The sequence below is a fragment of the Cnephaeus nilssonii genome (assembly GCF_951640355.1).
Source record: "Cnephaeus nilssonii genome assembly, chromosome: 2".
Classification (NCBI taxonomy): domain Eukaryota; kingdom Metazoa; phylum Chordata; class Mammalia; order Chiroptera; family Vespertilionidae; genus Cnephaeus; species Cnephaeus nilssonii.
In genome coordinates this window covers 109,888,326-109,903,758 of record NC_137073.1, presented here as the reverse complement: position 1 = coordinate 109,903,758, position 15,433 = coordinate 109,888,326, and the positions used below count along the sequence as shown (strand labels likewise).

General features: G+C 49.4%; 2 protein-coding genes across 5 annotated transcripts in view; one reads left to right on the top strand and one right to left on the bottom strand.

The window, feature by feature from the left end:
• The window catches only part of LMBRD2 (LMBR1 domain containing 2), a 42,882-nt gene extending 37,008 nt beyond the window's left edge, over positions 1 to 5,874 (bottom strand). For 2 of the 4 annotated variants that reach the window (XM_079787917.1, XM_079787920.1), the window contains exon 1: positions 5,670 to 5,874. The gene's annotated coding sequence lies outside the window, so the exon portion shown is untranslated. Of the gene's footprint in view, positions 1 to 4,855; positions 5,451 to 5,545 lie in introns of those variants that run through there. The other 2 variants (XM_079787918.1, XM_079787919.1) reach the window with 2 other exon arrangements.
• A 153-nt stretch (positions 5,875 to 6,027) lies between these two features.
• The window catches only part of SKP2 (S-phase kinase associated protein 2), a 29,296-nt gene continuing 19,890 nt past the window's right edge, over positions 6,028 to 15,433 (top strand). Inside the window, exons 1-2 of the mRNA XM_079779709.1 lie at positions 6,028 to 6,229; positions 6,721 to 6,992. Of these exons, the coding sequence (XP_079635835.1) occupies positions 6,222 to 6,229; positions 6,721 to 6,992 (280 nt within the window). The 5' untranslated portion in view covers positions 6,028 to 6,221. The remainder of the gene's footprint in view (positions 6,230 to 6,720; positions 6,993 to 15,433) is intronic.

Genomic DNA, 15,433 nt, shown 5'->3' with positions numbered 1-15,433 from the left:
AAAGACCTTAAAAAAGGTACATACCCTTTATTCTAGCAATTCCTCTTCGAATAACTTAAAGAAAAACCAAATGGGAACAAAAATGTATATGCAATGTTACTTTCTACAGCAGCATTATTTAAAAATGAAAACATAGCCCTGCCAGTGTGGCTCAATGGCTGAGCATCGACCTGTGAACCAGGAGGTCAGGGTTCAATTCCCAGTCACGGCACATGTCTGGGTTACTGGCTTGATCCCCTCTCCCTTCCTTTCTAAATCAATAAACATATTTTTTTAATTAATAAAAATGAAAACATAGAAACAACTTAAGTGTTTGTACTAAATAGTCCAGGAAGTCTTACAAATATCATTAGTCTCATCGTGGTCCATTGCCTTTTTGAGGAAAACAGGAAGGGTTTCATAAATCATTAACCCTGCTAACTTGGCATGACCGATGGGAGCAGAGATCTGTGCCTGAATCAAGGACAGAAACCCTCCCCTGCAGACAGCGATTAAAGGAGCCCACCCGATTCACAGTCTAGGAGAAAAGTGAGCCTCAGAGAGACGCTGCAGAGATGTCCAAAGGGACATGGGTGGGATGTGAGGGAGAGTATAGGTCAGAAACACACATACAGGCATGGACAAACATACATCAAAATGCTAACAACAGCTGTCACAAAGTAGTAAAGAGATGACTTCTACTGTATTCTTTGTGCTTTCTTGTGTGTTTTTCATTTTAAATCATGAATATGCATTATTTTGACATTTTAAAATCATTTAAAAATCAATATAGTAACATGAAGATAAAATATATGGCAACTAGAAAATAAAAAATTTTGCTGCAGCGCTATTAGGTGACTAAAATTACAACTACTTTAAAAGACAAATGTTTTATTATATCATGATAAACCAACTCTAATTAACAATGGTGTAACTTTATGCAAATGAAACTGTGAGCCGTGACCAGGTGGCTCAGCTGGTTGGAGCATCAGCCTCTACACCAAAAGGTTTCGGGTTCGATTTCCGGTCAGGGCACATACCTAGGTTTGCCGGTTCAATCCCTGGTCGGGTGCGTACGGGAGGCAATTGACCGATGTTTCTTTCTCTCTCAAGTCAATAAAAACATGTTCTCAGGTGAGAATTCAATGGAAAAAAGAAAAGAAACTGTCCAATGAGGATAATCATCTCACAAGAGTTGCTATGAAGATCAAATGAGATATAAAAGCAAAACACCAAGGAGGAGTTCCAGACACAGAGTAGGTCTTCAATACATTTTGTTACTAATCTCCACCTCCTTCATATCAAGTGCTTCCAGAACATAACTAGCTGCCTCACAGGTCTCCAAGCACAGCTTTACCCGATGTGCTTTCACACACACACACACACACACACACACTGTGCCTTCTGCTTCACATCCGCGGTGGTTATCACGGCCTGGGCCCACCCTCATTCCTATAAAATAAAAACGGATCTTCACTCAAGAAATTGCTCCCCTTGCCTCACGTGAAAACTGGGAGTACGTCCCCAGGTCTGCAAGGTGGCCCAAACACCCCTTCAGGGTGGTGGGACCGCTGTGGACCGTGACAGAGCGCCTCTCAGAGCCATGTCACGCAGGTGCACTGTATACCAATGCCACATAGAAAGACAACGCCATTCTTCTAGGAATGTGCGCAAAACAGAGTAGATCAACATGGATCATCTGCTGAACTGTACACCGGTGCGGCTGTGCAAAAATAAACACAAAGGCAGAAGACGAAATATGCCTCTGACCACAAAACTGGTCCTTCTAAGATTAATGAATACAATAAAAATGACAAAAATAAAAGAAAATGCTCAAATGTGAAGGCAAATCCAAATTCAGTCCCATGTGATTAGAAATAAAGAAAAGAGACTTAAAGCTGTCATAGGATGGCATTAACACTACAGCAGCAAAAGCAGATTTTACTCACACTCAAAATGCTAATTCATTCATTCAATCAAATTTAAGTGCCTAATATGTATGCATAGTCTACCTTTCAAAATACCAGTTCTGAAAGTCTTCAACATTTAAAATCCAAATCAGTCTTTTACCAACCAAGATACTGTACAGTATTTCTTTCAAATGCCTTTCATAATTAGCATTTAACGTTACTGCCTTGGAGTAATGTTCCCTAAGTACTTTATGGTTGGAGATGATTTTTCAGGCTAAATACATAAGTGGAACATTTAGAGGTTAAGACTATTTTAAAATTTGAAGCATTCCAAATATTTTCCAGAAAAAGAGAGAGATAAGGAAAGGGAGGGAGGGAGGAAGGGAAGGAAAGAGGGAAGGAGGGAGGGAGAGAGGAAGGGAGGGAGGGAGGACTGGCAGCAATTGAACACAAAACTTTTATCAAAATCTAAGATTCTAAAAGTGAATGAAAAATTTCCAACTAGAACCTAAGGATTCATCACAATCAGACTGCGTAACCTTAAATATGCATCTCTGCTCAGCTATGAGAAATAAGTGGGAGCCACCTCAAGATCCTAATAATGAAAAGAAACTAGGAGTGATGCAAGTCAACAATTCTCTACCCTCAATCAACGTTTTCATTTGCAAAGGTAATCATTATTCTCATATTTAAAGATTCCAGGTGTAGGGAGAATTCAGCTTAGAATTCAGATAGAATACAAGAGAATGTCACCCCCCACTGTAAAATGTGAAAGAGTCATAACTGAGTTGGCAAACCAACCAGGTGAATTGAATTCCAAAGTATGCCAAGCCATCTGAAGACAGATGGACACATAAAAGCTGTGTCCCCTTTGGCAAGGCCTAAGGGAGAGACAGCAACATTGTGAGCAGGTAAGAAGAAAACAAAAGAAACTGTAATGGATTCTTAAAGACTTTAATTAAAGAGATTGTAGGACTTACTTTGATCATTAAAGAATGATTCTTAGAATCCTTCCTAATAACAAAATAAATTCTTTTTAAAAAAGGAAGAGTTAACATTTAGTGTGTTTAGACAACTGAATGAAACCTCATAACTCAGTAAGAAAGGACTGTTAGTACCCTTGTTTAATAAAGGAGAAAAATGTCAGAGAGGCAGAGCTGGGATTCAAACCCAGGCATCCTGACTACAGAGCCTCGCTCACAATTAGGATACTACACATTCTCTTCCCCAGTCCAGACATACCTTCTTAATGCAGTTTAAATTGTTTAAATAATTCATTTTGCTCAGTTTTCATAGTGAACAAGTTACAGACATTCCCTATGAATTATTCCCTTAGATATATCAAGGTAGGATGCTAAGAAAGCCATGTTTAATATAGAATTCAACTAAGCCTTTTTTCCTCGCAGGTAAGACTGCCATTACTTAAGGATAACATATGACTCTAATCTACCTGGGAAAAGTAGGAAAGAAAACATAGAACAAATTAAATTGGAAAATAACCCTTCTTAATCTTTGTTTCCTCTAAGCTAAAGAACATTTAAAAAAAAACACACTAAAAGAATCTTAAGCTTTACCTCATGCTGTGATGGAGCTAAGGAAAAAAGCACAGTGGCCTTCTATTTCAATAGAATCTTTTTTCACATTTGATGTTCAAGAACACGACTACACTACTGAACACAGGTGCACCTTGGAGTCAAAGGTAATTTCCAGTCCTTGTTGCCCTCCCTGTGCACTGATCTTGTAACTGCGCTCTTCCCTCTTTGTAGGATAAGCACGTTCCCAATTTACAACGTCACTTTGTATCCTATCGGGAGCTTCCAAAGAGGACCAGAGGTTACTCACTCTAATGTCATCTTTAGATGTCAGAGAAAATGATAATTCGTTTGTTCTAGATAACGATCCAGTAATTCTACTTGTGGAAAGATGGGATAGCTAGCTCCCTGAAGTGGGACGACAGGTGTGTTGAATAAGATAAGAGGAATAAAGTTAATCAGGAAAATAAAATCATCCACAGCAGTTGCGATCACAATGCAGATCTTGAAACCAGCAGTCGTCAATCTGTGCACAGGCAGTAATCTCAAGTCTTCAATGGATACAATTCCTTATACTGAATAGAACCACGTGCACCAATTTAAACTGTTATTTAACACACATAGAGAACAGCCATGATGAGAAGGAATGCAGAGAGAAAAAAAGTATTCCCATTTTAGCAAGCTAAAGTATTTCTGTTACCAGGGCAAAGTACTAGTGAAATATCTACTCTAGAATTTGAAGACCGATTTTCAGAGTGGACAGCCTCTCTGAAGTCCTATTTAGGATCTCATGTCCACCAATTCAGACACTTCAAGTTCTCTGAGAACTAGAAATGTTCCCTAGCTCTCAGGCACTTAACAGCACAAGCCTATTTCTCACCTTTCAATTTAGGATCATCCCATCTGTCAGACCTTCCTGTCTATAAGGGCTGTATCTAAAATGGCCTCTCCCAATTACTTTATATGTCAAAACATTGCTTAATTCTCATCATGGCATTTTAAAGTGTTTTCTTGTTTATTCTTTCTCCACCTTTAGCTTATAAGTTCCATCTTGTTCACTTTTCTGAAGGAGGCTATCATTTTTTTGTTAAAATTTTTTTTCTCTAATGACTTGCAATTTTAAGGGAAAGGATGTCGATTTCAAGCTAAGGCAACTGCTTTCTCCTTTAGCCAAAGTAGCATAAAGCTAAGTTTGTGTAAAAAAAAAAAAAACCAATCCAGAATATTTCATTTAAAAATATTTTCCATATAACCATAATTTAATGAATTCTGAACATGCGGCCTGGTTATTCTCAGCCTAGTTTTCAATCCAAATCAATGTGGGAACAGATCCCTTGTTTACACGGGTGGCTCCTACGCTCAAGAACCAACTCAAGGTTCGGGAATACATTTCCCTGTCAAGCTGAGCAACAAGCCTGAAACAGAACAACAAACCTGGGCAAGGGAGGCTGAATTCCAGCATCAAGTGAATCACCGAGTCCTACCGCGCACGGATGCAATGTCTGTGAGGACGCTGGCCTGCTTGCTTGGGGACTCAATTGATGCTCTCCCTTTCCATTAGGGTGGCAACTTAGCCCCCCTCTCTCCCATTGTTTCCCGGGGTCACGGTTATAGAGGAGCTGGCACAACGGATTTCGCACGGTCATGCAACCTGGAACACGGCACACTCTCTCCTCTCACCGCCTCCAAACTCCCCTCGGGGGCACAGGCGAAAAGTCTGGTTGCGTCCCCGTCAGGCGGCGAGGCGACCAGAGGCAGCAGGTGGAGCGGAGGCAACAGAATGGCTCTGCTGGTGGGGGCCCTGGCGTTGCACACCACCAAGCCCCTGGCAAGCACGGTCACCTCACTTGTCCCGGTGCTGCATCTGTGAGCCCTGTCGAGGCTGCAAGGGGATGGGAACCAGCGCACCCCGCAGTGGCCTCCTGTGCCCCCCTGACCCTAAACCACCGCCTGTCCTTCCAGCTGCGCTTTATGGGATCGGCCCCTCACCCGGAGCCCGGGAGGCGAGCGCAGTGCCCGTCTTCCCAGCGAGGGCAGGGTCTGTCCACGGACCCAGCCCTCCACGGGCCGCCGCTTCCGGGCGGGGCGAGAGCAGGTGCGACGCCCGGGCTCGCAGCCCCTCACCTGGCGGGCGAGCCGGCCACCGCCTCCACGCGGGGGCCGGGGCCGCGGGCCTCTCTGTCCCCGCCGGCGCTCGGCCCCAAACCCCAGACCCCCAAGTGCTTCACGCTCTTCGCCGCAGGCTCACCGGCCGATCTCGCCAGACAGCGTCTGGAAGGACCGGGAAACTCCGCCTCCGCCGCCCAGCGTCGGGGACCCACGCTCCAGGTGACGGCGGTGGCGGTCACCAGAAGGCCTGCGGGCTCCCGGGAAAGGAAAGCCCGATCCCCTTCAAGCGGCTGACATGTCCAAGTCATCCGGAGCGCCGCCCGCTTCCGCCTCCCCGCCTCCCCGCCTCCCCGGGGGGGCTGGCCCCGCCCCGCAGCCGCGGGGGTTTGTGGGTACCTCGAGGCTGGCGGAGCGGCACGGGCAGGAAGTGGTGGCGAGCTCGCCGGACTACGAGGCGGGGCGGAAACTACAACTCCCAGCAGGCAGCGGGGCCGCAGACGGCGGCCGCCGAGAGGCAGCTGGAGCGCCCCGCGCGCGCGGCGGGGATGGAACGTTGCTAGAGTTGGCGGGTCTCGCTCCAGGCGGCAGGAGCCTCACGCCTCGGCCCGCTGCGCTCCAAAGCGGGAATCCGGGAGGCGGGCAAAGTCTGCAATTAGTGCACACATTTTAAACCCCGGAATCCGTGGACGCCATGCACCGGTAAACCGACTACAAAGAGGGGCAAACTTGAATGGACCGTCTTAATTCATTTAGGCCACGAGTATTGCTACTTGCTAAAATTGTTGCTAATGCTGTAATGGGAATGGTTTCTCAGCCCCTTTTGGGGAAAAGCGTGGATGGATGGATGGATGGATGGATGCTTTAGTGCGGGGATCAGTGTGTGGTTTTATTTGTCTTTCTGTATTGGGCTTTCCTGCTCATAATTTGAATGGCTGTATGGTTTCCCTCCACTTTAAGAAATCCTTGAGGCCTTTTGCATGATCAGAATCGTAAATCAGAAAGCCTTTTTGATTTGCTCAGTGTGTTGTTTTTTTTCCTCTCTTTCATTCTTGGGAACTCGCCGCCGGCATGTAAAAAATGCAGTTCTGTTAGCTGCATGACTACATTGCATAACTCGCAGTTTCCTTTAGGCCTACCAATTATTTATGGGTGTGTTCTCAAAGGAAAGGGGCTATTGTGCATTTTTGCAGGAAACACCTCCAGGAGATTCCCGACCAGTCGAGCAACGTGGCCACCAGCTTCACTTGGGGATGGGATTCTAGCAAGACTTCGGAGCTGCTGTCCGGCATGGGGGTCTCCGCCCTGGAGAAGGAGCGCGTGGACAGTGAGAACATCCCCCAGGAACTGCTCTCCAACCTGGGCCACCCGCAGGGCTCCCCAAGGAAGCGGCTGAAGAGTAAAGGGAATGACAAGGACTTCGTGATCATCCGCAGACCCAAGCTAAATCGAGAGAACTTTCCAGGTAAGGTCTGAGGGTAAAACGGTCAGTCATGGAAGGGCTGAGGTGAACTATTTTGCTGGTAAACCTTTGTTCCGGGATCTTTAGGATGGGGCCCTTTTAAAAACACCTAATTCTGAAGTTATTTTTCCAAAGAAAATAACTCATTGTCAATGAAGTGTATAGGAATCTTGGCAGGTATATATCTCCTAGTGCTCAATTGATTTTTTTACCCATGTGAAATTTTAACCCATGAGAAGACATCCCTCCCTTTTTTCCCTAGAAAGTGATCTGCCAGCCCGAAGGCCAGCTCGGTGCCACTGATAAATGGGAGCAAACGCGATGATTTTCTTGTCGGACCCTTTCTTTATTTTATTCTGCTGTTTTATGCCCCGGGTTGAGCTCTTCGCCATAATCGCATTAGTGATTTCTCAAAGGATTGCTAACATGGATGTTAAACTAAGTGGCGGAGACTTAACCAGGTCCACTCCCAAAGGAGACTTAACCAGGTCCACTCCCAAACGGGCTTTTTGTCTTGTGGTCTGTCTCCATTACGCATTACCTGTTCAGTCACGCAGCCCAAAGGCCCGAAGGCCAGTCCCATTCCCGCCACCCCCCAGCATCTAGCCAATGACTGAATCTTTCCTTCCTGTCTCCTAAGTGTTTCTCAAGCTCTCATCTTCTCTCAACTGAATATTGGAATGGACTCATTATTCCAGCCTTTTCCTCCCCAGATCCATCCCCAGAGCTAGACTGGGCTGACTGAAACGTAGAACTACCCTCTTAATAGCTTTCCACTCCCGTTCGTAAGCAGGTGATTGAGTGCCTCCCAGAGTGGATCAGAACCACAAGAGGACTCAAATCCACAGGGCACTGACCTGGGGTTACTCGTTTTTCCTTGCTAGCAAATCATTTCAGACATTAATGCAGCAGTGTTTGCTGAGCACATACTATGTGCTTGGCATTCATTCCTCTAGGTGCTGGGGAAACAGCCATGAACAAAATGTAAATATTCCTACGCTCATGGAGCTTCTGTTCTAGAGAAAGGACACAAAGAACATAATAAATATGATGTGTAGTGTGTTAGTAATAAGGGCTGTGGCTGAAAAAAAACACCAACTTTGAACAAGCCAAGAGGGATTGGAAACCCTGGGGTAGGGAGATGGGTGACAATTTTAAACAGGGTATTGATGGAAAGCCTCACTTGGACATGAAGGAGGGAAGGGAGTGTGCCATGCAAATATCTTGGAGGAGAAAGCCCTAAGCAGAGGGAGCAACCAGCACAAAGACCCTGAGGCAGAAGCGTGTCATGTTTGTTGAAGGAACAACAAGAAAGCCAGATTCTAAGTGCGGGACGAGCCAAGGAGAAAGTAGAGGGACATCAGACTAGAGGTGCTGGCTTGTTTTGCTTTAAAAAAAAAATCTGCGTTGTGTGGTGTGTTCTTTTGGTTTTCGATCCTTTCTTTAGGGAAGAGAATCTTCAAATTATGGCCTGGGAATCTATAGGAGGAGTTGAATTAGAAAGGCAGCAAAAGGTTATGGTGAAGTCAGGCAAGTCTGGGTTTCCGTCTGTCTTGCTGTTCTCAACCTTCGGGAGTTATTTGGGCTCTCTGGGCCTCCGTTTCTTTGTGAAATGGAGAAATGATACCCACTGCATAGGTCGCTGTGAAGATCAAACGAAACAAGGCCCGTGACGCTCTTAGCATGCTGCCTGCACGTAGCACTCAGTAAGTGAACCCAGTTAATTTGGCCACATCCACTGGGGAGGCTGCTTCACTTTTTCTTCTGTCCTTAAAGCTGTTGGTCTGACCCTGTCCGTGGAGGGCTCTTTCCCTTCAGAATTTAACGGCACTGCCGTGGCATACCGCACTAGCAATTTGGTGCTTGACCACCCGAACGTGGAGAGAGAGATAGAAACATCAATGATGAGAATCATTGATTGGCTGCCTCCTGCACGCCCCCTACTGGGGATCGAGCCCGCAACTCAGGCATGTGTCATTGGCCGGAATCGAACCTGGGACCCTTCAGTCCACAGGCCGACGCTCTATCCACTGAGCCAAACCAGCCAGGGCTAAAAGACTTCTTGTTTCTAAGCGAGGCACTCTGGGAAGTGGACAGGATGAAGGGGCGGTTGCTGTCTGCTAGGCAACTGCAAGTCAAGTTGGGGAGCAAAGACAAGACACGAGAAGAGGAGCTCGCAGCCAGAGGCGGAAGCCAGCCCCCCGATGTGTAGGAGGCCAGAGGAGGGCTAGATTGTTCCATGTGACTTCAGACATATAGGTCCGAAGTGGGAAGGGAGAGGCGGGGAGGGAAGCGGTAGTATCCATTGTCCCGTTCGTTGGTGTGGGGCGGCGTGGGGCGGGGAAGTCACTGACGTGGGATGAGGGGCAGCTGGTGTGGAGGATCCCGGCGGGCCTCCCGGAGCCTGGGCCTCCCGCGCCCCGAATCATCATTCCGGGGAGTTTTGTGTGCAGTTGTCGGGACAGGTGGCGGGCGGCTCTGCCAGGATTAGGGGGCAGCAGGCCACACCTGCTTTCCGCAGAGACCCGATGCCAGTCGCCCTGGACTGTGCGTTTTTCCTGGTTCTGCACCCAGCAGTCTCTCTGCAGGCCCCCAGCCAGGCTCACATCTGGCAACTCAAACCTCTTTATCTGTCTGCTTGGGAAGATAAAAACTAGGGGACCAGCCTGTCGCAGCACAGCTCTGATTGGCCCTGGGGGTGAGCGTGGGGAAGGAATTAGGAGGAAATGGCCAGCAGTGAGGTCATTAATGGGCAGAAAGAGGACAACTACATTTTCTTTGTGGGCATTAAATGCCTGTCCGGGTCCTTTTCTTCCCCACTTCCCCCTCCTCCCTCCAAACAGGATGCAGGAAAACACGGTTGAACTAATTTGTTGATCCGCTCTCCCATGGCGATTAAACTGCTTGAAATTCCAGACCCCACACTGGTTTCTCAGACTGGAGACTCCAAAGTTTAGAGAATGCTGATATCCCCAAGGAACCTTGTTCAAAGTGCAGAATTCCTGAGATACTGATCCAAGAAGTCTTGCCTTGAAGCTGGGAATCTGCTTTAACAGCCCCAGGCAAACAGAGTTCCTCCAGTCTTTTTTTTTTTTTTTTAACCAATAAGAAATATATTTTACATTGCAATCCTGGGTGTGTACCTGAAATATTCCCCTTACTAAGGGATTTCCTATTCCGTTCCATCCCATTTTTCAAAAACAGCGCTGGTCAGCCCTGCCGGTGAGGCTCAGTTGGTTGGGTGTCGTCCTGTGTACCGAAAGGTTGCTGGTTCGGTTGCTGGTCAGGGCACATGCCCAGGTTACAGGCTCAGCTGATGGAGGTTTCTCTCTCACTGCCTCTCCCTTCTTCTCTCTCGAAAATCAATAAAAATCTATTGAAAAGCGAAAAACAGTGCTGGTCACACTAGACTGATTCCATGACTCACCAGTGAATCTCAGCCTGCAGCTCTCAAACAGCTCTGTTCGAGTCTGTAGGGGACCCTCCCAGGCACTTGCTTTGCCTTGTAGTTTCCATTCATTCATTCATTCATTCATTCATTCACCAAAGATTTATTGAGCACCGTCCTAGAGATGAGGAATACAGCAGTGAACCTAACAGGCAAAAGACCCGGCTCTCATTCAGCCTATATACTGGACCTTCTTCTCCAAATCCCCATTTCCATGGTTTGCCCATTGCTCTTCCCACACTCCAGGGGTGCGCACGTCTCACAGAAATCTGGGGTGGAGGGGTGGAGGGGATCATTGAGGACCTCTGGTTTGGTTTTGCCGTGTTTTTTTTTTTTTTCAGTTTTGCCTACCTAGCCAAAAAAAAAAGCTAGTTTGATCCAGTGTTTTTGCAATTTGTGGAAGAGGAAGGAAGACTCATCTCAGATGGCGGAATCTATTGTATCTTCCCAGAAAGGAAGCCTGCGTTCTTACCACTTAACCCTTTGCACTCGCTTGCTTTTTTCTCGATTCCTTTATTCTAATGCTAACCGTGTCGAGTCACACTCGACATCCGAGTGCAAAAGGTTAACACAATCTGGCGAAGTCCAACATGAATGGAGCCGCCACTCTTAAAAAATACACAAAACATGGCAGGTGTGAGCAGCAGTACCATTGATCTGCTAGTAAGAGGGGCAGTTCTGAGAGTCCACGTCTTGTTTGTGGGTAAGGTGACTTCGGTGTTTTACGCTGAATTGGAGTATGGGTGATGTTCCCAGGAAGAAATAGGTGGGGTCGGAGGAGTCACATATCCTGCGAAGATCTAATTCATAGATTAGCTGTTCCTCCCCGAGGACTGGAAGAGGCAGGCGCAGGGATGAGGTCAGCGGAGTGGGGAGTGGACGTGGTGGTGCCCGCGGGGGTGGCCGGCGGGGGTGTGAGCTGGCCTCGGCTGTCAGGGAGCTGAAGACCAGAGGCCCTGGGCTGAGGAATGGCTTCCCGTACTGTGCAGCCCTGGGCGGCTGAGGACAGGCCACGCGGGAAGGACCTGCTCTGGACTTTCTCATCCGCTCGGGGCACCCAGACCGGCAGCGGTGCCGTCAGGCGTCCAGGAAACAGATGGCTGCTGCCGCTGCGAGAATTAAACATGGCAAGTCCGATTGCATGGTGCATCCCCCAGGCCGGATCCCAGCCGCCGGGGCAGCCGTAGGAAGACAGACTTCCGCCCCCTCTGCTTGGACAGCAGCCAGCTTCAGGCCGCGACACCCCCGCCCAGGGGCCCTAGAACCACGGTCACCCCGTGGTCCACGGCCTGGGGCCCTGGGTACTTGGCTGCCGGCGTGTTTTCTCGGCCATTGCTCCTTCCATCTGGTAGCCGCGTCCTTGACAGCTCTCGGCATCACTGTTTCACGCCCTCTCCCCTCCACTTCTCCCTCCCAGCCCTGGTTGATGTCTCTTTTTTTTCTCCTTTTTCTATATAAATTCAGATTTAATTCTCTCTTTTCCTAAACTCGTAGAACATCTAGTACTCAGAAGAAGGAGAGTATGGAATCGTAGAGCATCCGAGGGCAGAAAGAGGCATGAGCTGGAGTCAGACCTGAGTTTAAATCCCCGCTGAGCCACCCGCTGGCTCTGTGCCCCTGTTCCTTCTGTCAGTTACATCTTCTCCTGAAGCCCCTCCCCCGCCCCAAAGGCCACTCCTGTGCTGACAGGACATTGCCTTTGTGTCCTGATTTGTCTTCAGCCTCATTCCCCCTCCCCCAAACGCCAGCAGGCAGTGCCCTCTGCCATCCGGCCAGCCTTCCAGCGGCCGCCTCTCGGGCTCTAAGCCTTTCCTTGGGGGCGTGGGGTCTGGAACAGACAGAACAGAGCCACGTTTGACCTGTGGCGATCACCGAAATGGTGGCGATCACCTTGGGGAGGCTCTTCGGCCCCGCCAAGACAGGTTTCCTCATCTGTCAAATGGGCTGATACTACGTAGTGCACGGGGTTGCTGCAAAGATTAGGTGCTTTCCTCACTACCTGAGACGTAAGGCTTTCAGTAAATGACAGTTTTGTTTGTTTTTGTTTTTAATCCTCACCCGAGGATATGTTCTTCTGATTCAGCTCATTCACAGTTTTCAGGAGGGAAGAGTAAAAGGGATAACGCACTTACTGAGCGAAGACTTAGCCAGTGCCGGTAAGTGTGCTCGGTGCTGGGCCTGCGCATCTGGGCAGGGGCTGTGCGGGCCCCTCGGAGGAAGGACACTGGAGTCAGGGTCTGAAGGATGCGCGGGAGTTGGCAGTGAAGAAGGAAGTGGCGATGCAAAGCCCTTTCACGCGTGGCTTCCCCTGCTGGTGTGGCTCCCTGGCCTGGCTCTGCTGCCCTCCGCAGGCCTCTGCGTTCGTTGCTGTGCCAGGTTTTCCTCCGGGCCTTTTAATTACCGACCTACACGGAGTGGCCGATGATGATGGTCTCTGAACGCATAATCATCTGGCCACGCAGTGTATTTGTACCTCCAATGGGTGCCGGAAGTATTCTAGACTTTTGCTGGAGATCCACCACCTACTTGCCCTGAGCTTTCTATCAGCCAGTGCAAAGGGGAAAACTGATCAGGTGCACGATTTGTAGTATCTTTGATATCAAATCGATGAGGTACTCAAGAGAAGTACACGGAGTGGCCAGATTAGTATGCGTTCAGAGATCGTCATCATCCGGCCGATCAGTGTACATCGTTCCTGGTTTCTTCTGTCTTCCCAGTCAAACAGGCAGCACCAAGTGTGTTCATGGCTCCCGCCCTGTGCTTCACAGCAAGCCTCTCTGATTTTCCCTCTCCCCCTCCCCCCATCGTTAGTGGACCCTTCAGGGTCTCCCCGCCCCCCCCCCCCCCCCCCCCCCCACGCAGCTCACCATGCCCAGCGCCTCCTCTTGCACGCAGATGTGCTGTGCGGGGAAGCCCCCAACCAGTGCCTGGCAGCAGCGGGGACACCTCTGGGTGGTCCCTGCAGTCCGCAGCAGACGGGAACCCCAGTTGCCCATAGCAATAACCTCCTCGGGAGCATGCCCAGAGCTGGACTGCTCCTTCCAGGGCCTCCCGAGACCACTTCCCAAATAAACTACTTGAATCTGGTCCTCCGGGCCTGCGTCGGGGGCTCCCAAACTTAGAGGAGGGTGGTTTGGGGGTCTGAGCGATCACACCATGCCTCCCTTTCACCTTAGAGGGGATCCTAAGCAGCGTGGGAAAGAAGTGGTCCCGAGAAGAAAAGGTGCAGAGTCCATGGGGAAAGGACAGGAATGGAGACGAGAGAGAGAGAGAGAGAGAGAGAGAGAGAGAGAGAGAGAGAGAGAGAGAGAGGAAGAGAGAGAGGGAGAGAGAGAGAGAGAGAGAGGAAGAGAGAGAGGAGGTAGACTCTGCTGTTCCACCTTGTCCCATATATTACGTAATCGTCATGGTGATCTACTCGGCAAGATCCCCTCTCTCCCCGTTCCTACAGATGAGGGGACTGAGCCCAGAGGGAGTAAGTTGGCGGCTGTGAAGCTGAATTCCCGGCCAAGCCTCTTCCTCCATCCAGTCAGGGGGCTGGGGTTTTGGAGGGGGCGGGGGGTAGAGGCGGGGGGGGGGGGTGGCGGTAAGCACCTGTTGCCAGGATAGTCTTTGCAGATCCTAGTAAAATCTCAGCCTTAGATTTGAACGAACTAAGTATGCAATTTTCCTGCCAAATCAAATGCTAGAATCTGATCTCCAGATACAAGAGGTCGGGGGAGTTCAGAATTAATGGAAGAAAAACTTGAGGAAAACCTGTCCGTCAACTTTTTTTCCAGTCAGGGGAGCAGAGCAGGAGCCTGGTTTGAGAACCTTTGACCTCTGTGCACTCTGACCTTGAAGGAACTTTGTGACAGTGGCTGCCACCCCGAGGAGCCTCAGGGTAATCTCCAGCTGCCTCTGCGGGTCTGGGTCAAGGGTCAGCACTGATGACCTGCCTTCACCCCCCCTACCCCGAGGATTCAGAGCCTTTCATTTTGTCCTGTGGGGAGAGGCGCAGGCATTCACTGAGCAACTGCACACCTCCTACTCATTCTTCCAGAAGGCTCCCTTGACCACCGCCCGCCCCCCGCCTGCCCCCCCACACACACTGCACAGCACCCTCAACCCCCCATTGCCGCCTGACATGATGCTTCATTGAAATCCCCTCCCTCGTCTGCATCTCAGACCCTGAGCAGGCCGTTCATCTTTTTATTCCTAGAACAGACCCCAACATACTGGCATGTAGTACGTGGTTAACACGTATATGAACGGAGGCATGTTTCAGACATTGTGCCAGTTCCTGGTAATACAAAGATTTCTTTTTTTTTTTTTTTTTTAAATAGCTCCTGTTCTCAGGAACTTGTGGTCTAGCGAGGGACCAGGCAGATGAGAAAGTCAATAATCAGCGGTAAAACGTGGCCTGTTGGTGCTGTCCTGAGCGTCTTCCATGGGCGTGGGGGCTGGATTAATAGCGACTGGATTTTAAATTAACAGCAGGGGGGGCGGGAGGGGGGGGGACAACATCTACAGACCCACTGGGATGTAACACAAAGGCCTCATTCTAAAAACCACAAGGCACTCTAAATGGCTTCTAGATGGTGAACACAGAAAAACGTGTTGGGCCCCAACTGGACCGCTTTGAACTTCATGCTAATCAGTACAGACTTCAGGCTACACTTTTGGGGGCACCGTGGAAGGGCTCTGCCCGAGGGAAGGCACGCTTGCTGGGGAAAGATGGAGGAGATTGCCCAGGAATGCCGCCCGCCGGCAGCAGCTGCCCTGTGCGTCACCTCCCCCTGGGGCCTCCCCGAGCCCGGTGCCGTCAGTGTCCATTCAGTACTGCCCCTTTAAACGGGGGAGGACAAAGAGGGGCTGTCTATTGGGGTTCTCCGGAGACACCCTGCAAGTAGGAGACCGGTGGAGGTTGCTTGCAAGGAATTGGCTCACACAGCTAGGCTTTGTGGAGCTGGAATGTCCCGTCCAGGATCTGCATTCCTGAGGCCGGAGGACCGGG